Genomic DNA, 22,958 nt, shown 5'->3' on the forward strand with positions numbered 1-22,958 from the left:
TATGAGATTTACTGTCTCACCGGTCAGCAGGGGCCTGGCAAGTGAATGAGCTTGATGAGTGGCGCAGTAAACATGGGCCATTTAAAAGCGGAGAGGTGGCAGGCAGCCGAGGAAAGCGGATGTGCCCCAAAGATCCCCTTCCCTTCTCTCTCTCTCTCTCTCTCATCCTCCTCCTCTGCCTGCCCTGCCTGCCCAGAGCTGACTTTTGCTCCTCCCCTTCTCTCTCTTACCACGCTCGCTTCGCTTTGCCCCCCAGCCTCATGTTCTTCCTCGCCTTCCTGTAGCTTCCACCCCACTCCCACCGCCGCCCCCTCCGCTCCAGCCGAATCCCCCCACTAGCGCTCCCCAATTGGGCCCTAGGCCCCCGCCCGCCCGCTTAAAAATCCGGTTTTGGGGAGCCTTGCCGCCGCAGATCGGGGGAGACGCTCCCAGTTCATTCGGTCGGGCGGTGTCCGAACCTCCCCCCCCCCGTTCGTTCCTTGGTGGCGCGTCTTCTTCCCGGGGGGTGGTGCTCGGATGAGCTGCTTCGTGTGCTTCGGATCGGCCCAGGATGGGGAGGCCAAGAAGCAAGTCGCCGACGCCAAGGACCCGCGCAAGGACGGGCCGCCGGATCGCGGGGTGGCCAGGGTCGGATCAGGTGCGCGCGTGTGCCGAACTGGATCTCGGAACTGTTCTTCGCTTCTTTGCTGCGGCTTTGAGCTGTGCGGCGTTAGGCTTGGTCGTGTTTTCTTTTCGTTGCTTGCTGCGCGTGAACCATGAGAGTTTGATGGAGAGAAATTAGGTGTGAACCTGCATAGGGGAGATCATTCCGGTAAGCTTAGTGGTTAGGGATCGGCGGAGACAAGCTTTGTGCTGCATTTGGTGGGGGGACAGCACGTGAACGCGTCCTAGTGCTAGGCTCATTTGTGGCTATGACATTTAACTCCATCTCGAGCGTTACCAGCACACGCGTCCGTAGAGAGTGTCTGGAAGCGCGTTAGGCTGGCTGGATACAGATATATAGTACAATACTAGTATTAGTATTTGTTTTTCGGGAATAATGGAAGCCACGAACCTCAATAGGTGGGTGGAAAGCGATGGATGTGTTGTTGCAATTCTTCAACTTGGTAAGAATCGAGAGGATTCAGGCACCGAGACATGATAGCCATTATGATGATTTGCCTCTCGGGGATAGGTTTGGACTTTGGACTTTACGCCAAGTATTTTTCCACCTAAGCAGCTTCCCATGTCTGTGATGTGCAAGTGCAAATAGTGTGCAGTGGCTTGGTGGTGTGATGTCCTGATAATCTAGGATAGATTATAGTGGCCTTATGCAGTGTAGAGAAGATCGGGGATGGGGGTTTATAGGAAGTACTTGCTTGGTCATTACATCCTTGTGATTATGCTTTCATGTTTAGCAAACTAGCCATTGCAAGTGACCTTCTGATTGCCAAACTGAATTGTTTTGGGCTGGCCATTTATCTGCTTACAAAACTGTTTTAATACCGCGGGGAGAGAAATATCCTTAAAAGTAAAGTAGAGCATGTAGAGTTGCAGGGAGTGCTACATCCTTGTGCTACCTTTCTTCATATTCTACTGATATGATGCTGCTTCTCTGAGTTCTGCACCTTTTTTATGTTGAATCATTTAATGTATATCTGCTTGCTGATTCAATGGGTAATATTTTTTGCTTAGATAAATCTAGATCACAGGGTGGATCAGACTCTAAGGATATAATTATCCATAGGGATGGGAACAGTCAAAATATTGCAGCACAGACTTTCACTTTTCGTGAACTTGCTGCTGCCACGAAGAATTTCAGGCAAGATTGCCTATTAGGGGAAGGAGGTTTTGGCCGTGTATATAAAGGACGTTTGGAGAATGGGCAGGTAAGTCTCTCTGAAACCATCTTGGCACATTGGCATGTTGTCTGTAATGCTAAGTCCTCTCAATTTTGGGTCTTGAGTGGTTTGATTGAAATATTAATTAAAATGCTGAAAGTTACTGTGTTTTCTCTTGAATGTACACTCGCAGTCGTCCTGGATGCTAACCAAATAATTCTACTTGTGTACTTGGATCAGTCCTGGATACTAACATAATTCTACTTCCCAGGCTGTTGCTGTGAAGCAACTTGATCGTAATGGTCTCCAAGGAAATAGGGAATTTCTGGTTGAGGTTCTCATGCTCAGTCTCTTACATCACACTAACCTGGTCAATCTAATTGGCTATTGTGCTGACGGTGACCAACGCCTTCTTGTTTATGAGTTTATGCCATTGGGGTCACTAGAAGATCATCTGCATGGTTTGTGTATCTTCCCTGTCATCTAGTCTTCTGAAATTCCATGAGTGCCTGTAGAAACGTTAAGGAAAGCATCGTGTTACTCTGTAGGAGTGCCATGCTTCATCTGACTGTTAAACATGTACTACTCTTGACTGTAACTGTGCACTTAGGTTGGTAGATCGTAATTCTTGGTTCAGCTTAAAAGTTAAAACCACCAGCATGTATGTTGTATAACTATTGGACCTATCATATATGATATATGTTTGTGTGCTAAAAGTTCACATATTTTGGCTGACAGTGTGTAATTTTCATATGCTAAAATGAATCTGTTGATTTTTGCTTGGGACTGCTGTGTGTATTAGCCAGACCCATGGATGAAGCTTGCTGATTGAAAAGTTGAAAACTGTAAGATTAAGATTGAAAAGTTGAAAACTGTAAGATCAAAACTGCAGAAAGAAAAAGATAATGAGAAAAAAGAAACACCAACACTCAGAAGGCTCTCAATTCGAACACAAGAAATGATAACCTTAGATGGTTACTTTTTTTTCTCTTACTATGAGTTTAGTTTCATCGTCTTTATATTTTATTCCATTCTTCCAATTCTTGGGAATCGCAACTTTCTGGTCTATGGTCTAGTAACTGAGGCGTATCCTTTTTGTAATATAGATCTGCCAAAAGATAAAGAAGCTCTTGATTGGAACACACGGATGAAGATAGCCGCTGGTGCTGCTAAGGGCTTAGAGTACCTTCACGACAAAGCCAGCCCTCCTGTTATTTACAGGGATTTCAAGTCGTCAAACATTCTTCTTGGAGAAGGATTTCATCCAAAGCTATCTGATTTTGGCCTTGCAAAACTTGGTCCGGTTGGTGACAAGACACACGTTTCAACACGTGTGATGGGTACATATGGCTACTGTGCCCCGGAATATGCAATGACTGGGCAGCTCACAGTTAAGTCCGATGTGTATAGCTTCGGTGTTGTGTTCCTTGAACTGATCACAGGGCGCAAAGCAATTGACAACAGCAAGCCCCAGGGGGAGCAAAACCTAGTGGCATGGGTATGTTTGTCTTTTGACTGCATGCTGCTCTTTTTATGTCAGCATTCATACTGAAACACTTTGAAAATCATGCTATGTATGCTTACAAATGAATTCCTCTCATGATTCTACAACTCTGTTGTCTAAAATTGGCAATTGCTATTCGACACCACTGTCTACTACAGTCTTAAATAGAAACATTTCTATGCAGACAGTTTTATCTGGAAAACTGATACAGCTCATTTATTCTGCAGGCTCGTCCACTGTTCAAGGACCGAAGGAAATTTCCTAAAATGGCTGATCCTAAGCTTCAGGGCCGCTTCCCCATGAGGGGTCTATATCAGGCCCTAGCTGTTGCTGCCATGTGTTTGCAAGAGCAAGCTGCCACACGCCCTCATATCGGGGATGTCGTCACTGCCCTCTCATATCTTGCTTCTCAGGCATATGACCCAAATGCCCCTGTTCAACACAGCCGGAGCAATTCATCTACCCCCAGGGCCAGAAACCCTGCAGGGTGGAACGACGACCAGCGCAGTGTGCGGTCACCAAATCATCATTCTCCAGACCTGCGGAGGAGAGACGCTGCCAGGGCATCAAAGTATGGAGCAGAGGTTAGCCGAACTAGCTCTACTGGCGGTTCTGGTCGGCGGTCAGGATTGGATGAGATGGATATGACAGGTTCACAAATGGGTAGTCCAGCTCAAACTGGAAGGAGAAGAGAAACTCCAAGGGCTGCTGCTGACAGGCAGCGTGCTATCGCGGAGGCCAAAATGTGGGGGGAATATTCGAGAGAGCGATCAAATGGCCATGGTAGCTTCGATAGCACAAATGAGTAAAGCCGACAGGTTTCTTTCCAGGCATCACTTCAGAAGAGGGGTGAGTTCGAGTTCACCCACCATCACCAAAAGGGATCCGGTCTCGGATACATGTCAACGGTTCCGCTCGGTCCCATTATCTGTGAATAAGGCGTTTCTTGCTCTTTTCTGCATCCTCCTGGCGTCCATTCGTTGCGAATGTGATTGTGTTACATGCTTGGGTGGAGCAGAGGAGCCTGTAGGATTCAGTTGAAGAGGGTAGAATTGAGAAGAGAGGGTGCACAGAGTCGCATTTGACGAGTGCGTTTTTTGCGGTTAAATGATATAAGCATATGCATGCTCGATTTCTTCTATGTTGTGAATGTATAACTCGGTGTCAGGCTTGGCTGCCTGAGCTTCTTTGTGAATTCCGGTTTGGATATGTATAACAGGCTATGATGTTTAGTACAGCTGTTTTTTCCCCCCCTGGATCCCTTCTCCTTTCATTCATGTTAAGAGTAGCCACGACGCCTGCATATTTGTATGAGCGTGCTGTACTCAAAGTTGTAACATGTGCAGAGGACTGCTGAGCACGATGAGCAACCCGATCACTGTCGGCGCCGGCAGCAAACCGTTCCCGAGCTCTCAGGCGGCCGGTATTGCTGGGGCAGCTTGATCAGTCCGTCCTGAAGGAGATCATAAGAGGGAACTCCATCAGAGATCTGCTTCTTAGCCTACCTTTCAACTGGTTCACCGGATACAGTGCTACTCTTTCCTCTCCCAGAGACCAAAATGGACCTCCAGGTTGCACTTTGAAAGACCAATCTTTTCACCACGAGCTCGGGGCCGGGCAATGGCGAAAATTCTCGAAAGCCGCGTTTGACGAGTGGGAACGAAGTGGTGGCGATCGAGAGGACGGCGGTCCCATCATCTTCAGATGAGAAACGTTTCAAGATTCCTTTCCGCGAATAGAACGAGAAACATCAGCCCGTGTCGCCGCCGCCGCCGCCGCTGGCCACAGCAAAACGGATGGCCATCTGAACGATTGCGAAGAAGAGGAAGGTGGGAGGAGGACCCGGCATGGCCACGGGCCCACGGCGGCGACTGGGCGGATCGCCGGGATCCGCACTCGCTGGTACGTGGGACCTGAACGTCAGGTCTGTTTGACTCGCCTGCGGGCCCACCGGTCGGTGAAAGAGGAAGGGCTACGGATTGTGGGAGCGGGTGGATATTTGCAGGCTGCGACTTTTGGCCGGGCCGCCGGGGTAGGTGAGGGCACTCCGCCAACGCGATTCGCGCAGGCTCGCTGCAGATCAAAAGGCCCGGCAGGGGTCCGAACTCCAAAGTCCACCGTGCCTCCCTCCTCCTCCCCGCACCGCACTGTGCAGCAGAGGCTCTCCGCCCGTCCGCCGCGCCCGACGGTCGAGCACGCCTCGATCCAGATCCAGGTAACCTCCGTCCTCCCACCGCGACCGCGCCTCTCTCTCTCCCCGCTCCCGTAGGCCGTAGGTGTCGTCCTCCCGTCCCGAATCGGTTGATCCCGAATTTTGCGCGTCAGGATGTCCTAGCCTAGCTCTCGCTTGGATGGATTCGCTGTTACGTTCCGCGCTGTTCGCCGGGACTTTTGTTTGTTGGTAGCCGCGCGCGAATCCGCTCGCTACTTTCTGAAATGGATGCTCCTGATCCTATCGGAATCTCTTACGAATTGACGTTACCGATGGACCTTTGATGCGAGAGTTGTTCTCGTCGTTTAGAATGGTCCGTTGGATTTTGCTAGACATTGTTACCTGCTGTAGTAGTTCACCTGGTAGGCGAGTTACCTCTGAAATCTTAACATGCATGACGCAAGTAGTCATCAGTCAGCACTGGCAGTCGAATTCCCCGAGTTGTCCATTATTCATGGCATTGAGATCTCTGTGAAGTGGACGGAAAGCGTGGGCACAACCTCCGTTACGTTTGTATTGAGATCTCTGTGAAGTGCACCAATAAACCTGATGTGTTTGGTGCTTGTGTGTCCAGGTAGGAGATGGCTCTCACAAGAATTGGCCTCGCTGGCCTTGCGGTCATGGGGCAGAACCTTGCCCTCAACATTGCGGAGAAAGGGTTCCCCATCTCAGTCTACAACAGGACGACCTCCAAGGTTGATGAGACGGTGCAGCGCGCCAAGGTGGAGGGAAACCTCCCAGTATATGGTTTCCATGACCCTGCATCCTTCGTGAGCTCCATTCAGAAGCCCCGCGTCGTCATCATGCTTGTCAAGGCTGGGGCGCCGGTCGATCAGACCATTGCCACCCTTGCGGCGCACCTGGAGCAGGGCGATTGTATCATTGATGGAGGAAATGAGTGGTATGAGAACACGGAGAGGAGGGAGAAGGCAATGGAGGAGCGTGGGCTCCTATATCTTGGCATGGGTGTCTCCGGAGGAGAGGAGGGTGCCCGCAATGGCCCGTCATTGATGCCTGGAGGCTCCTTTGAGGCGTACAAGTACATTGAAGATATTCTTCTAAAGGTGGCTGCCCAGGTCCCTGATAGCGGCCCCTGTGTCACATACATTGGCAAAGGTGGATCAGGTAACTTTGTCAAGATGGTTCACAATGGAATTGAATACGGTGACATGCAACTGATTGCTGAGGCATATGATGTTCTCAAGTCAGTTGGCAAGCTCACAAACAGTGAACTGCAGCAGGTGTTCTCTGAGTGGAACAAGGGTGAGCTCCTCAGTTTCTTGATTGAGATCACAGCCGACATTTTTGGTATCAAGGATGAGCAGGGTGAAGGCTACCTGGTCGACAAGGTCCTGGACAAGACCGGGATGAAAGGAACTGGGAAATGGACGGTCCAGCAGGCTGCTGAACTCTCTGTGGCTGCTCCTACAATTGAGGCATCCTTGGACTCCAGGTTCCTCAGCGGTCTGAAGGACGAACGGGTCGAGGCTTCCAAAATCTTCCAAGGTGACTACTCCACTGGCCTACCAGTGGACAAGGCGCAGCTGATCGAAGATGTGAGGCAAGCTCTGTACGCCTCCAAGATCTGCAGTTACGCGCAGGGCATGAACATCATCAAGGCCAAGAGCTCAGAGAAGGGATGGGCCCTCAACCTTGGTGAGCTAGCAAGGATCTGGAAGGGAGGGTGCATCATCCGTGCCATCTTCCTTGACCGCATCAAGAAGGCCTACGACAGGAACCCCGACCTTGCCAACCTTCTTGTGGACCCTGAGTTCGCCCAGGAGATCATGGACAGGCAAGCTGCATGGCGCAGGGTTGTCTGCCTAGCCATCAACAATGGTGTTAGCACCCCAGGCATGTCTGCGAGTCTGGCCTACTTCGACTCCTACCGCAGGGACAGGCTGCCCGCCAACCTGGTCCAGGCACAGAGGGACTACTTCGGAGCTCACACCTACGAGAGGGTTGACATGCCTGGTTCTTTCCACACCGAGTGGTTCAAGACTGCGCGCAACTCCAAGATCTGAGCTGCTGCTGCTGCGCAAACGGCATGCCAAAACACGATAAGACATGGTTTCGTGTCTTCATATACTGCCGTGTGTTGAGTAATCAGTCATATATTGCTTGCAAGGAAGCTCTGGTTGGATTTTTATTTTCCATGCGCATTGCTTAAGCTAGATCAGAAAGTAGTTCCGGATGGAGAACATTTAAATTTGTTGAACTTTGCTAATTATGTTTGTAAGTTTATTACATGAATAAAAGCAGGCATGCTCGCGTTTAGTTCTCTGTATGTTAATCGATCATTATATTTTCTTTTGCCTTGAAAAAAAACTATTTCTCCTGTAGTAGTTCTCTCGTCTCTGTGTTGCTGCACTGAGCTGTTGACTGGTGATTGTCCTAGCACATCTAAACTAGGATTGATGAACAACTTTGCAATAGCTTAGTATCATTTCACACGAAAAGACGCTCATACTGCCTGTTTAAAGGAAACACAATATGCTCCAGGCTTACACCAGATTGGATGATTGGATGAATTATTGATTTTCATGTGCATTTGTCAAATATCGGCACACATATTTGCAAAGTGAACAATATGTTACGAAATCACATTTACAGCAAGCATCTCCAAATCTGCATGCTCCTTCCACCCTCCTGTTTGGTGCAGGAATAATTCAACAGCAAGCATCACGAGGGAGATGAGAGGGAACATCTGTACAGTGCTAACTCTGCACATTACTGATTCGTGATGCTATCGTGATATACACATCATATACTGGTTCACTGGGCACTGAATCCTCTATCACTCGACAAACCAGGTTGCTTCGACAATACGACATTACCGTTGAGGTCCATCTGATACTGCAATTTGCTGTAGTCCATGACGATTCTGCAGCTGCTCCAGTCTTCTGCATGCATGCTGACGCCGAGATAGTATATATGGTCTCGCACGCTGGTTCCAGTTACCGACCTGAATACCAAAGGATTCAAAGATGATTATGAAAAATGCCGAAAAGTTTAAAGTGAAGAGAAGAAAAGGAAATGGTAGCAATGCATCTGCTGCGTTCTTTCATCTGAGATTTGAGAGAGATCGAGGACCTGCTGCATGTTGGGTCTTCGCCAGAATCATCGCAGATCTTCTCCACAGAGTACATTAGGGTTCCTAGTCCAACGTTATGGATCCATACCTGAAGAAATGAAAAATAAAATATTTGAGTCTAGGGCAGCATATAAACCAGGGGTACCAGCTATTTGTAAAAGTGGAATAGTAAGTAATTCTGCTGTAGAGTGCATAGCATACCTCTCTTGGGAAGTGGTGGTAGGTCTTCTGTGGGAAGAATGAGAAGTATGGTGGCAGGTGAGGCACGATATCGTGGGCATGAGTAACTCGAATTGCATGAGGCAAGTATGTCTTGAAATAAGAGGCAAAAGCAGCATTGCCTATACGAGGCTGCCCAAACGTCATCAGTCTTACGCCATCCAATCTGTAGTTCACCTAAAAGAACGTATACATTTATTTTTAAGTGTAGAAGTTAAACAAGGAGGAAGAAAGCTATGGTGAAACAGCCCCCCCCCCCCCTCCCCCACCCACCCATCCACACACACACAATTTTTTTATCTAAAGCTATCTTTATGGGAAAATTCTAACTGCTCAGACAAGCGGAAGATTGTCTGGCACTCAAAATAAAATTTAGGTTGTTAAATGGAAGATGAAAACGCATCATCCCCACAACAAGCTAACTCAACGGCTGCATATATATAGGCATATAGCTACCAAGCATAAGTTGCTGAAGAACAAAGAGTAACAAAAGCTTACAGCACAAGTGCATATGCTTCAGGAAAGGTTCAGTACTTACAACAAGATCCAGTGCACAAAATGAAGCCATAGCTCCACCCATTGAATGCCCCGTGATCATGATTGGAATATCTCCGTAAAATTTCCTAGTCTTTTGAATACCACTGACTACCCCATCACGTAGTGTTGTGTTGTGGTAAGCAGAATAAAACCCTCGGTGCACCTATAACAAGGTACAATACTAAGATGATATATGAATTGGTTATATAAAAAGTGCAGTTTAATTATAATCCTTCAGCTATGCTCACCATCGCTTCAGGCATGCCAGGGTAGTCAAGATCAAGTTGTTTCCATAACAAGTCCTCTACCCAATTCTGGATGCTGAGAAATTGGCAGTCAGTGCAGTTGGGTTAACAAAGTACATTTTACACATTGCACGCAGATATGTCAAGTTGTCAACTAAAGGCCATGTAGTTCTAACAGGTAAAATGCATCACAGTGAACCATAGTAGTACATAATTGATTTATTCATTTAAGTTTAAAGTGGCAGAACTTCTGAATTGAAAACGAGAATAGCATTTTCCTAAGAACTAAGCAAAGCAAGATATATGCTATGTACCTGTTCTCTTGAGTTCCTCTAAACACAACAATGGTAGCATTGATATCACTAGCATAACCAACATATGCCTGCTTATTCATTAAAACATGATCAGTATACTATAAGACAGGGAGATAAAGATCTGAATAAAGAAGGTAAGGAAGAACCTCCAAGCAGTTCTCAACATCTACAACAATCTCTATCATCTCGAACCCCTGGGTCATCCAATAAGATTTCATCATCAATCTCCAAAATTACATGAATTGGAACAGCAAAACTCAGAACACACGTGAGTGGTAGCGAAGGCTTACCTTGATCAAGTCACCGCATCTAGCACATGTCCAAGTAAACAATTGTGTCAAATCAGCAGTATAGATCTGCAAAATATCACAAGGGTTAACTACAAAACATGGTAAAGAAAAGCATAAATAAACCTAACTAATAGTGGTATATTTCTGTATGAATTTTGCATAAATAGTGGAAGGAATTAGTTGAGCATTGAGGAAAAACTAAGGGAAAAAAAGGTAAATGAGCTTACTGCTGCAGCATACTCCACAAGTATCTTGGCAAGAGTGGAGTTGTATATGGTAGTGGAGGGATTATGTTTACTCGTAAGTTCTGTTTAGTAAAGCATCATCATCAAGATTCATTTACAAAGTACTGAAGAGTAATATGGAACATGATGAATACATGGAGACAAACCAGCTAATAAAACTAATAGTATGTATCATGGAAAATATAATCACACAGAAAATTTCTTCAAAAGTTAAGTGGAAATATGCGACACCTCTGAATCAAATCTGTATGCAAACTAATAATTTACTAATATACAGAAAATATTGGCATTGCTTGTTCAAGACAACCTGAATATGACCAGGCTACAAAACCATACCAACAAGACACGCCTCCAACATTTTCAACTTCCATAATTAAAATGAAGAAGCAAGGTAATTTTATACTACTAACTAAAATGGGTTATTGTAAAGACATGGGCAGAGCATGTTTCTTCATAGCACTATAATTTGCAATCTAAGTGGTATACTATTTTGCTTAGAAATATAAACAGCTTCTCAGTTCATCATCCGTTGACTTCTGAAAAATTTGACGCGCTAAGTATATCCCATCTGTTTGCAGATTGTTTCTTTGTTTCACAAATACTCCCATCCTCGTAGCAAACCAGACCAAAATAAGTGCAATGAGTGAGCACCTCAATAGCAAGCGGGCATAGGTCAAGCAGAACATTGTGGAACCAAGAAACAGAAAAAGGGGCCTAATGTATTACCTCTCCCTGAGCAAACAGCAAGTAAGCAGAGCAAAAGAGCCACCCTGAGCAACCCGCGGCGCTCCATGCCCTGAAAATAAACACAGAGACAATCCAAACGCATTCAAAATCACGAGGGATTGCTCACGAAGTCAACTAATTATGGCAGATTGGGCGAAATTACTCCGTACCGGAGGCCCGAATCGGCTGAAACCCAGGATGAAATCCCGTCGCGCGCGATCGCGGGCCGCAAGGGAATCGGGGGAGAAGACCGGAGTATCCCCGATTGGTCAATCCGAACTTGCACGGAATCTTATTCTGGCAAGCAATCCGATTTCTGACTTGCGAGGCTCGGGAACAGCCGGGAAAGAAGAGCGAGCGGAGCGGAGTACTAAGTCAAGAAGAAGGCGGAAAATAAATAAATTATAGGACTGATAAATTATTAAGGGAGCCAAGAAGCGAGAGCACGAAATGGTGATTAGTGGTGATCTTATATAGAGGCAGAGCAACTGAGCAAGAACATTGGGTTGGTGTGAAATGACGCGGATACCCCCCCTGAAGCTTATCTGGATTTGGATCGGGAACGAAGCGGGTCGCAATCCATCCCCAGAAAGAAATGACAACTCCGACGAGTGAGAAGAGATGTCAGGAGGAAGCAGATGAAGAAATGGATGGCAAGAACGAACGAGCTGGGCACTAGTCACGATCGGCGCCCTGTTTCACCAAACAGATTCCGTTTCTCGTACGTGCCGGGGACATCGCAGCTAGATCGATCGAGCTTCCTATGGAGCTAGGGAGTAGCAGCATGCGATGCATCGATCCATCAGTTTGTTGAGGTGGTTATGCATGAGCTCGACGTAGCTTCTTAACGCGGCAACCACCGCAAAGGTTAACGAACGAGCTGTTCAGACAAGCACACAAAGCGCATGCAGCTACGCATGGACAGAGTCAGTTGTTTTTGCTTGGACGGATCAGGAGGTGCAGCTAGCACGTAACAAGGAAATTGCACTCACTGGGAAGGCTGGCACGTAACAAGGAACACCTGGCGCCTTCGATGGCACATACCGATTGCTCAGACGGATGCTGAGCTGGTAAACTTCACCAATTCTGAAGTCAACTTGGAAAAATCATCCCAGGCATGATGGAAGAACATGCACCTTCGGTTCTCTTTTCTGACTCTACCAGGGGAAACAAAACATTCAGAATTCTTTCGACGAGATAGTAATACTTGCACAAGTTGACTCCGGTATCTGATCAACAAATTTCAGTATGTATAGCCAATTTCTTCATACCTTTGAGCTCAGGTTAGAGATCAATATTTTTGCAGTGTCACGTTAGCAGCAAACACCTGCAAGCTGCGAACAGAATGGTCGCAAGTCAGCAAAAAAATGACTTGTTGGCAGGTGAAGTTGACTCCATCGTCGTCTTCATCCCCATCCCACCGAGAACTCATCCGTACTGCAGGGGTTCTCTTCTAACCTCAAGTCCAGTAACGGCGCCCGGGTGCATCTGATTCATGATTCATGGTGCGGGCCCCTTAGGCATCCAGAACCCTCACCTCCGTGGCGCAGACGGCCGGAGTCGCCGTCCCATTCGCACGGTCCGCCCTCTCCGATCGCCAACACGCACGCCCGGACCTCGCGGCGTGGAAGCTTCTCATCTGGTTCCTGGGTTGACGGACGCGGTGGGCACTCTGAGGCGGGTTTGTGGTGTGGGAGAAGCCATTCCGAAGTCCGGAGCCGCCATGGCGGTCGCGGACAGAGCTCGCTGGTCTCCGGTGACTGCAGTCAACAATTTTTACAAAATCACCCCTCATTTGGATCGCGACTATTAATCGCGGTCCGATATTTTACGTAAGACTCCCTGAACTGGGTCGCGATTAATATATAGTCGCGATCCGGGTTTTTATATAAAAATCCCTGAATGGGTATACCAGTTTTCGAAATAGTCCCTCCGCATCCTCTTCTCCCATGGGCCATGGCTGATGCTCCTCCCTTCTCGTCCGGCGACGGCGACGGCGACGGCAGCCTCGTCGCGGCGAATAGACTCCCGCTCCTCCTCCGTCTCTACCTCCCACCTTCTCAGACGGGTTTCTGCCGCCGCACCCCGCTCCTACTCGTCTCTCACCATGGATTTCAAGGTGGCCAACCCCCTCAAAAAAGAGTACAAGGTCGACGAGGAGGGAGAAAGGGACCGTGTGCGCTGCTGTGGATAGGACGATCACGAGCAGGGGGTATGGCGACTAGAACGGAGTGAGGCTTCGCGGCCGGATCCATCTTGGCCCTCTCTCCCCTCCGGCGGTTCCCCCTTTGCTTGCTCGCGCGACTGGCGCGGTAGGCGGAGACTTGCCTCTTCTGCGGCGGCGACGGCAGAGGTAATCCGATGTTTATTGCCATGACTGCTTGCTTATGAGTTTGACCTAGTACTTTACAGCTGTTACATGCTTCAATCGCTCTCTCCCTGATTCCTATAATAGATATTCTGTTCATCACCACAAAGCGACACAGATGTAATTCTTTAATCTGATATTGTCCAATTATACTAGTATAAAGTTTCGTACAGACTGATCATGCAATTCATGAACTGGAATGAACTACACACACTCCTTCCCTTCAATTTTTTTTTAAATGAATCCTAGGCTGCAGATGTTGCCCAGAAAGTTTTCTTAAGAGATGATGGAATTTGCTCCTCATCCTTTTGATTTGACCAAAAACTGGGGAAAAAACGTGCAGATGGTGACTCAAATACCAAATCAACAAATTTCAGTAGTCAATTTCTCGATAACTTGTAGATCAGGTTACAGATCGACCTTTTTCAGCATCCACATTGATAACTGTAGAATGATTTACAACTCAGCATAATTTATTTCATATGAATTTGAACTTAACTGAACTTAACATCAGGGAACCAATGCCTTGCTTTGTGCTGCTCATCTCCTATGCACATCTCAGAAGATGATCATCACTGCCTTGAGGAGGCTTGAAGGTGTCTCCCCATCTTAGCAGCAAGGGTAGACGGCGATGCAGCGCCTGCGCCGGGGAGGTGTGCACATCATCAGCAGCAGCAAGGCAAGGACGATGGTGACGAGCAGCCCCAGCAGGTTGAACGCTGGCTCATCATCTTCCTGGCTGCAACACAGCTTGCCCATGTTAACTGTTAGAGGGGGAGGAGGAGATGAGTTCTTGGTAGGATGATGATGAAGGAGAGGAGGGACTTGGTTAAAGGCTTCTTTCTTGGCTTGTGGAATTTCTTATGGCAACGACTCTGGATACAGGTCAGTCTTTCTAGTCGGTGGTATGTCTGATACGAACCTTCTTTGCTTTCAGGCTTTTGTTTTATGCCTGTGGGTCTTAGTTGTTGAGGCATCACTATCCATTTTCCATGTTGCAATTATTTTTTTCTTTGGTCCTTTTGGTTGGAGATAAGACAAAGGCGACTCACTCAACCAATCAATCCCGCACCAACTAGCACCACCACCACCCGACTAGGATAAAGTTAGCTACAGGCACATCAGTAGGAATGTTATATAACTTAACTGGCATCAACTTCCTGGTCTTCCTTTCAGTATATCCTGGTCAAATTCATATTTTTCTGATCTGTACTGTCATTATCAAGTATTAATTTGGATAGGTAGCATGTGCTGATACTGCTGAAAAACCAGGTTGTCTTCAATAAGTTGCTGTTTTTTTTTCCAGTATAGCTATGGAGTTGTGGCCTGTGGTATGTTTTTCTAAAATTTTGCTTCATTCACAGGACACAGTCAGATCTATATGTAGCAATTATATGTGGACCGTCAACATCAACTTGAATTCTGGTATGTACATCATTAGTACTTTAATTAAGAGACACTTGTTCGGTTGTTCCCACCGTATCATATCATATACAATGCTAACTGCAATTAAGTACCCTTCCTCATGTGCATAATGACTTTTAAAAATGGCTACCCAACTCTTTTTTTTAGGTAAATACAGTAGGGGAGGCCCCTACTGTGTTAAATATATTAAAATAGTGTTAAAAAAAACTGTACAGAAAGAAAGAAAAGAGGTTAGAACAGATCTACAAGAAGCAGGGAAAAAATGACATCTAAGGAAAAAAAAAAGAGCAAGTGAGTTAGTTAGCGTAAGGAGTCTATCCAAGCTAGAAAAGGAGCTCTTTTATCGCTCTTGAATCTGTGAGCCTGCAGAGTAGCATCTTCTACAAGTTGATGCTTCCAAGAAGAGAGGCTTGGCTGCTTATTTTCAAAGATAAGGTTGTTTCTTTGTTTCCAAATGTTCCAGGCAGCAATGATGAACACCTCCATGAAAAGAAGCTGTTGATTGTTTTGCTGGGTTTCTATCATCATGCTAAAGAAGGGAAGAGATGATTTCCACTCATCATGCTAAAGAAGGGAAGAGATGATTTCCACTGTAATCCAATAGCTTGCCAGCAGGAGATGCTAAACTCACAGCCAAAGAAGAGATGAAACGCTGTTTCTTCAGTGTTAAGTCTACAGAGGATGCAATTGCAGTTGTTGTCATTTATCTTTAGGTTTTTCCTCCTGAGAAGATTCCTTGTATTCAACATATCCATGAGAAGAAGCTAAGAGAATACTTTAAGCTTGTTGCTGCACCGCGATTTTCATATTCATAAAAAAGGTTCTGGTGGCCTGACATGTATGTATGAGAAGTTGTAGAACTTCTTTGATGAATAGTTGTTGGAACCCCAAATGGACTGCCACGAATCCTTGTTTCCTTCATGCACTTGTATCCCTTGTATCAGTACTTGTAGACTTTGAAATTCCTGAAAAGCTTGTTCTGATAGAGGTAAATAAAATTGATCCTCTATGATATTGTTTGTCAAAAACTTTAGAACTGATATATTTTTGTCCTTTGCAAATGAGTATAATCTCGGGAATTTGTTCTGCAGTGGCTACCCAACTCTTGATGCATCATTTTGCCAGTACCATTTACATTTTAAATTTTTGAATAATGAAAAGACAACCTGTACTAGAACAGAACATGCTGACTTAATGTACTGTTCTGTGTCCTTGAATTGGCTAATGCAACAAACTCATCAACAACTATTTACCAACTAAATTGAAATCTCATGGTCAGTATAACTGCTACTAAAATGGTACTTACAAATATGTTAATGCTGTATTACAATTTACACGGAATGACAGTCACGTTATCAGTTCTGTAAGTATGCAGCAGTAAGAAGTAAGAACACATATGCATGCACAAATTCCTGTGACTAAAAGGAACAGAGCACATTGAACAATCAATGATGCATACATGTCATCTGCCATGGTACATCATTTTCAGTTCAAAGCCAATGCACTTGGAGCAGGAGCCTTTTCATCATCATCATCCTTCTCTGGGACAGCCAACTCCTCTGCCTTTTCCTCAGTTATGGTCTCCTTGGAATCAATGGTTTGTTTCCCATCTGATTCCCCTGCACATGGGACGAATGAAATTTTGTGTCAGTACATGATGATGCACTAGAGCAGAACTATAGACATGCTTCCATGTAGGGAATGATGGCGTCAAGAAACAAAATGATTAGAAGTTAAGGATAGCTGCAAATACATGATTACTTGGGCCCTGATCACTTGTTGACATCATGACCATAATAGAAGAAATTACTGTTAGCGTATAGCAAAATTAGCAATCAAGAATTCAGCTTACCATCCTCATCTCTCAAAACTGCACTAGAATTCGCCTCCTCTAGCTCTTTGGAGACACTCTCCTCATCCTGCTCGATCTTGATCTCCCCAACGTTGTCCACCCTCCCGTCCTCCACTTTCAATGCCTCGACAACTTCGGTCACCACCTGCTCAACAACAGTAGGATCTGGGAGCTCTGCATCATCTTTTACCTCATTATCTTCAGAAGGTTTAGATTGCTCTGCCACCCCCACCTCCCCTTCCATTGTGCTATCAACTTCGGTCATGGACTCATCCTCAAAAACAGTAGGCTCTGGGAGCTCTGACTCATTTTTCACCTCTTCATTGTCAGAAGGCTCAGGTTGCTCTGCCACGTCCTCCTCCTTGGCAACCGGGGCAGCCGTTAAGGTGACAATGTCATTGTCTTCGCTTGTCGGGGCAGCTGCCAAGATAACACTGCCATCGTCCTTGGTCGCAGGGGCAGCCGTAAAGGTAACACTGCGACCATCCTTGGTCACGGGGGCTACCGGTTTTGCAAAGGTGACACTGCCATCCTCCTCGGTCGCCATGGCAACTATGCCATTGTCCTTTGTTGCTGGGGCATCAGCGAAGGTAACAATGTCGTCATCCTTGGTCACAGGGGCAACTGGTACTGCAAAGGTCACACTTCCATCCTCCTCAGTCACCATGGCAACCGTGTTGCTGGTCTTGTTCGCCGGGGCAGTTGCGAAGGTAACACTATCATTGTCCTTGGTCACGGCATCATACGGTACTCTGAAGGTAACACTGCCATCCCCCTCGGTCACCATTGCAACTGGGAAGGTGACACTGTCATCCTCCTTGCTCTCCTCGACATCATCCTCGGACGATGCATCATTCTCAGTCAGTGTAGCCCCATCATCCTCCATAGTTCCCATCTCTTTGTAGTCACCCTCGTTTTTCTTGTCCTCGACGGCTCCCTCCATCGATAACTCGACGGTGTCATCATTCTTGATATCTTCTTCCTCCTCGGCGATGACATTCTCGGTTGATGCCACGTCAGCCTTCTGATTGGCAACCATTTTATCCTTGAGAACCTCATCTTTCTTGTCCTCGTGTTCCTTATCCTTGGTGGCCTTCTCAGTCGATGCTTCTTTGTCCTTCCCAATGGTGATCACTTCTTTAGCGTCCTTGATAATTGCTTCATCCTTTTTGATTTCATCCTCTTTGTTCTCTGGAATTGCATTCACTGTTGATGGCGCATTGCCCTCCTTCACAACGAACGCTTCTTTGCTGTCCTTGACAACCTGATCAGCCTTGTTCTTGATCCCCTCCTCTTTCTCCTCCTCAATGGCCTTCTGCGTCGATGCGGTTGCGTTATCCTTTGTATCAGTGATCACCTTGTCATTGGCCTTCGGAGCTACGGCAGAGCCATTATCAGATGGTGGAGGTACACGGGACGGCTGGGTGGCGTCGGCGACGACGCTGGATTTCTTCCGGAAGCGGTTGCATCTGCTGCTGCCGGAATTGCCTTTGACCACAGCTTCTTTGGAGCCACCGCAGCCCATGGTGGCTCACAGGAGGAAATGGAGAGGAGAGAACGTCGAAGATGCAAAATGCAATGAGAGAAAGAGGAACTAATATGGGGTCTAGGATTTGAGGCAAGGAGAAGTCCTAGGAGATTAGGGTGTTATATGCCACGTGCATGCATGGATGGACAAGTCTCGTGGGAAAATGCATGCATACATGCATGATTTGACAAATTTAGTGAAACCATTAACAAACAACAGCTTTTCCCTCAACAAAAAAAAACAAAAGTCTTTGTTCAAGAGGTTGTGATTGTGACAAGTGTGCTAGTTGCCTAATTGTGGGCCATCATTGCTGTAAAATTTGCTTCATATAGAGAACTGTTTTTAACAAACCCATGTGCCTGCGGACTATCTTAATTAGCCAGTGGCGGAAGTGGAATTTTACAAACGAGTATACTTAAATATTCATATTTTATTCCTAAATATATATAGTTTACTATGTGTTTTTACAAGCGAAATATCTTTATTTTAAAATAAAAATAAATATTGATTAACTGTTCACTAAGAAACTAACAAATGTACAGGAGCACACATGATTTATATGCTTTGAGAGCACAAGTTCATTGGTTTTGTTGAGCCATCTCATTTGGGTTACAAGTCATGACATATCTAAATAGTTCTCCAAAAATTAATAATCGATCATAATATAATTGTGCTAACCAAAATACAAAGTATGGCTATTGCTCCCATATGATCATATTTATTTTGAACATATACAATTCCATTTTTTATATAGAAATATCATTATATTTTCTTTATAAATTTTGTTATCTAGAAGCATCTTTACAAGTAATAAGCTTTACATGATTTCTATATTATCTTTGAAGAATTATATATCTATTTAATTTAAAAAATATTCTAGAAGTATTCTTTGCGAGGTGACAACCGACATGTTATGTAAAAAAATCTAAATATTTTTATCAAATAAGGAAGGATTACCATTTATAATTTCTATTGGAATAAATGATGTGTATATATGCTGAAATATTCTATAACTTTAGATGGTACATGGGCAAATCATTTTTAATGAAGTTTAATTTCTATGATTGCTTCTCTTAGGTATTGGTACATGTGTAGGCAGTCTCCATCTTTGCAGATCAAGGTACTAAGATCGTCCAATAGCTGCATGATCAATGGTGTTATTCGCATAGGCACCTACAAAGGAACCGATAAGGTATATACTTATGGTGTTATGGAGACTCGGTTACAGCAACACAAACTTTACTTTTGTGCTCATTGATGGTGTGAATGTATGTGATGTTGTGGCCCATTATATCCGAGCCTGGCATGGCCTGCTTCCTTTATGTACATCCATTTGCACGTGTTGCAGTGTTGATGAATGACAACATTAGAGTACCCAGCTGCCCGGCTCCATGATGGAACATGGAAAGATAAATAACGTTACATTTGGAGTCATACGCCGCTTCCTACACCCTCACGTGGTGATGAAATCTATCACCTCTCAAAATTGGATGAAAGAAAAATTGGATACTGGTGACACGAAACAATAGGACATGTTTCCAGAAAAATGGAAAAATCCTATACCAAGAAAAATTGGCAAATTTCTTAAAACCCCAAATCGGTTAAGACTGTGGTCATCGATTACCTTTAGGGTCTTGATGCCATCGTTGCTGTTGATGTGTGCACCTTTAGAGTCTTGATGCCATCGTTTGCTATTGATGCGTGCATTATGACTCCACAACCACAACTTTACTCGACGAGCTCTCTTATATACACATTCTCTGTGTACAACCTTGCTAGGGGCGGATCTAGGACCCGGGCTGAGGGGGGTAGGGGGGGTTGGCTGGTAGCCCGGGTCCATCTACGTACGTACGTAGCTCCAAGTACTCCGTGTGTAGTGTATTGGTGGTTAGCTTAGGAAAGAACGGCCTAGTAGTGGACAGCGTAAAGCATGCATGCTGCAAGAGACCCTCCCGGCACTAAAATTACACATGCATAATTTGATTGTTAGGTTCAATAATTTTGAATTTTGAGAATTTCTAGGTCTTACGGTTCCTTGAGTTCGTGTGTATTGATCCTCGTAGTTCCTTTTAAAAAGTTCTAGAAATTTAATACATTTTCTAATTACAAATTGCTTTAATTTTGTGTTCTGTTCCGTGCTTTCCTTAGCGTGGCTCGAAAAGTTCCAGAAATTTAGTGACTTGAGCTGCTAACAATATGAGCTGAGGTAGATTTTTTTTTCTTGTTTTATTAACATGGCTTGTAAGTCTAGCCGTGAGCCACTAAAAAAATATGTATTTGCTGGAAGACACTAAGAGTTAGTTTGGTAAGGTTCTAACCGTGGCTAAAACAGCTCTAGGTATGGCTACTCTGTTAGAACAACTCTCTAGTGGAGTCCAAGTCATTTTGAAAAATATTAGGCTGAATGGCTTCTCCTATTTTCCGCTTATAAATATAAGATGTTAAATGTCATATGCGCTTGCATATTTGACTTGTTTGTACAAATGAGTTTTAATTTTTTTTCTTAATCTATAATGAAATTTCATATGTAATAAAAAGATTAGTAAATAGATTGATGAATATATTATATAACCTTTTGTTTACTTGTTTCTATTTACGTATGATACTTTTTGTGTTTTTATTTTTCCACCACAAAGTTTCCCTATTGAGGCTCCATTCTTTTCCGTTATTGTCCTTATCTACTTAACCGTGGCAGCGATCCCTCGCCGATCCGCCACCATGCTTCGAGCTCGGCATCCCGCTCCCCCGCGCCAGGGCCGCACTCCTTTGCTGACCCGCTCCGAGCTCGGGATGCCGCTCCCTCACCGCCTCGCTTCGGCTCCAGAGCACCACTCCCTCGCCACCCACATCTGCTCTGGTCCCGGCGCGCCGCTCCCTCGTCGCCTCGCTCCAGCTTGGTGAGTGGCATTTTGGTCGCGATATCTGTGAATTCGAGAGGCAGTTAGTTAGTCCCTGTGCATGCTGGGAGCTACTTTTTTGGCTCCACCTCGGCGCGATGGCTCCTCTTAGCGGGAGAGCTTCTTCGCTTGAGTCGTTTGCCCTGCTGTTGTTTGGTAGGACTTTAGATGGAGTCGGTGGAAAAGTATCTCCAAGAGTGTTAAAGAGGGTCTAAAATTTTATATCAGTTTGGTGTAGGACACGGAACTCACTATTATATTTAATTTTAATAGAAAGCTACTGTAATCATGAATCCACCGTTCTTTTACCTGCCCCGACTTGACTCCGACCGGCTGAATTCGTTGGGACGAACATCTGACAGGTACGCCCACCTATTCCCTTCCCTTCCTGCCGTGCGAAATCGAACCCCAAAACCCTGCTTTATGCTATTTATATTTGGATCTGACCATGTATTCTTCAAACCTTCGAATTTTTTTCAAGTAATTATCGGGTGTACATGTGTACACCCATGTCCTAAACTGGGTCCGCCCCTGATCTTAGCTCATTGGGTTGGCTGGCCTCCAGGTTGTTGACCCTTGCTGATCCAAGAGGGAACTATTTCAGGTGCTAATTATATTTCCCCCAGTACAATTGTTGATTGTGTTGACAAGAAACAAAATACCTTGTTTTTCTAGATCACAATACCATGCATTAGGAAATAAAGTTGCTACAAATGAATGAAATGAATAATCAAAGAACAGTGGTTGAGGCAGAGACCAGAGGATGGGCAAGTTGCAGGCGTGCTGCATGGGAAGCCATTGAACGGCAGGCGCATGCACAACTGCCATTCCTGATCGCCGGCCTATAAATCCTTAGCTAGCATTGTATCAGTTCATACATTCAACCGCATACTCACTGCAAAAGTTTGTGCTTAGGCCGAGTTCTTGGGCAGCTGTGGTTAGGCAGCTTCCGCTCGTCGAGATGGGTCCTCGTGGACCGGGAGGACCTGGGTGGGGGCCACCTGGAGGAGGCCCTGCGGGCTGGGGCCCGCCGCCCGGTGGACCTGGTTTCTGGGGACCTGACTTCGGAGGGTTTCTGGGATCTTGGTGAGTTGAACCAACTAATGGCTTTCTCATCCTTGCATCTGCAAACAAAGTTGTCGAATTCAGTTGCCTAATGAGTTCGTCTCCTAGTACATACACAGCACGGTTCCTTTTAGTTTCCTTCTGTGCGGTGTTAGCCAGGAAATTTTCACTGTGACGGCTCTTGACGTGAGCCTCTTGTGCTGTTGATTGCTGTGCAGCTTCTACGTTCTCTGCTGCTGCTGCCTGCTCCAGGACTGCTGCGCGCCGTTCCTCGGCCACCCCGGCCCCGGCGGGCCGCCGCCGCCCTTCTGAGGCCGTCCTGGCCGGGTCCTCCATTCCACCATGTGAAATAGAGTAGCTTGCTGTAGTGTTGTACCCTGCTCATCCTCTGCAGTGCAGATCCCTATCTGGATGAACAGATTTCCGTTCCCAGTTCTCTATGCACGTGCTTTGTATGCTCCTACTAAAAATCAATAAATACTGATGAAAAACCTGGTCCAGTCTGGTTGTCTATTACATGTTATAAGTATCTTGACACGATCCCTGAGATCGTGACTCTTTGGGTTTTCTGTGACATTGTTTTGTGCCTCCATAAGCCAAGATGTACATGTCGGGTC

At 45.7% G+C, this 22,958-nt stretch overlaps 4 protein-coding genes and 2 long non-coding RNA genes across 7 annotated transcripts; 4 read left to right on the top strand and 2 right to left on the bottom strand.

Moving 5' to 3' along the window:
• Nucleotides 1-106: 106 nt before the first annotated feature.
• Nucleotides 107-4,561, top strand: LOC117855628 (receptor-like cytoplasmic kinase 185). The gene is made up of 5 exons (XM_034738017.2): nucleotides 107-637; nucleotides 1,675-1,868; nucleotides 2,092-2,281; nucleotides 2,927-3,318; nucleotides 3,552-4,561. Exons 1-5 carry the CDS (start codon nucleotides 517-519, stop codon nucleotides 4,131-4,133), a joined length of 1,479 nt encoding a protein of 492 aa, XP_034593908.1. The 5' UTR covers nucleotides 107-516; the 3' UTR covers nucleotides 4,134-4,561.
• A 761-nt stretch (nucleotides 4,562-5,322) lies between these two features.
• LOC117855629 (6-phosphogluconate dehydrogenase, decarboxylating 1) lies at nucleotides 5,323-7,813 on the top strand. The gene is made up of 2 exons (XM_034738018.2): nucleotides 5,323-5,539; nucleotides 6,111-7,813. Exon 2 carries the CDS (start codon nucleotides 6,118-6,120, stop codon nucleotides 7,558-7,560), a length of 1,443 nt encoding a protein of 480 aa, XP_034593909.1. The 5' UTR covers nucleotides 5,323-5,539; nucleotides 6,111-6,117; the 3' UTR covers nucleotides 7,561-7,813.
• A 237-nt stretch (nucleotides 7,814-8,050) lies between these two features.
• On the bottom strand, nucleotides 8,051-11,638 carry LOC117855630 (probable feruloyl esterase A). The gene is made up of 11 exons (XM_034738019.1): nucleotides 11,377-11,638; nucleotides 11,207-11,276; nucleotides 10,463-10,542; nucleotides 10,236-10,301; nucleotides 10,092-10,139; nucleotides 9,946-10,013; nucleotides 9,635-9,707; nucleotides 9,388-9,549; nucleotides 8,832-9,026; nucleotides 8,630-8,718; nucleotides 8,051-8,501 (listed from the first exon to the last, which is right to left on the bottom strand). Exons 2-11 carry the CDS (start codon nucleotides 11,271-11,273, stop codon nucleotides 8,312-8,314), a joined length of 1,038 nt encoding a protein of 345 aa, XP_034593910.1. The 5' UTR covers nucleotides 11,274-11,276; nucleotides 11,377-11,638; the 3' UTR covers nucleotides 8,051-8,311.
• A 792-nt stretch (nucleotides 11,639-12,430) lies between these two features.
• LOC117855631 (uncharacterized) lies at nucleotides 12,431-16,011 on the top strand. Of its 2 annotated transcripts, XR_004640531.2 has the most exons (3): nucleotides 12,431-13,559; nucleotides 14,089-14,459; nucleotides 14,939-16,011. It is a non-coding gene; the product is annotated as an uncharacterized lncRNA (long non-coding RNA). The 2 variants fall into 2 exon arrangements; XR_011898279.1 differs by lacking the exon at nucleotides 12,431-13,559 and having other exon boundaries at nucleotides 13,569-14,459.
• Nucleotides 16,012-16,814: 803 nt separating this feature from the next.
• Nucleotides 16,815-18,444, bottom strand: LOC117855627 (uncharacterized). The gene has a single exon (XM_034738016.2). It carries the CDS (start codon nucleotides 18,374-18,376, stop codon nucleotides 16,835-16,837), a length of 1,542 nt encoding a protein of 513 aa, XP_034593907.2. The 5' UTR covers nucleotides 18,377-18,444; the 3' UTR covers nucleotides 16,815-16,834.
• Nucleotides 18,445-22,127: 3,683 nt separating this feature from the next.
• Nucleotides 22,128-22,852, top strand: LOC117857655 (uncharacterized). Its single transcript, XR_004640819.1, has 2 exons — nucleotides 22,128-22,362; nucleotides 22,560-22,852. It is a non-coding gene; the product is annotated as an uncharacterized lncRNA (long non-coding RNA).
• The last annotated feature ends 106 nt before the right edge of the window (nucleotides 22,853-22,958 follow it).

Source organism: Setaria viridis, chromosome 5 (assembly GCF_005286985.2).
Source record: "Setaria viridis chromosome 5, Setaria_viridis_v4.0, whole genome shotgun sequence".
Lineage (NCBI taxonomy): Eukaryota > Viridiplantae > Streptophyta > Magnoliopsida > Poales > Poaceae > Setaria > Setaria viridis.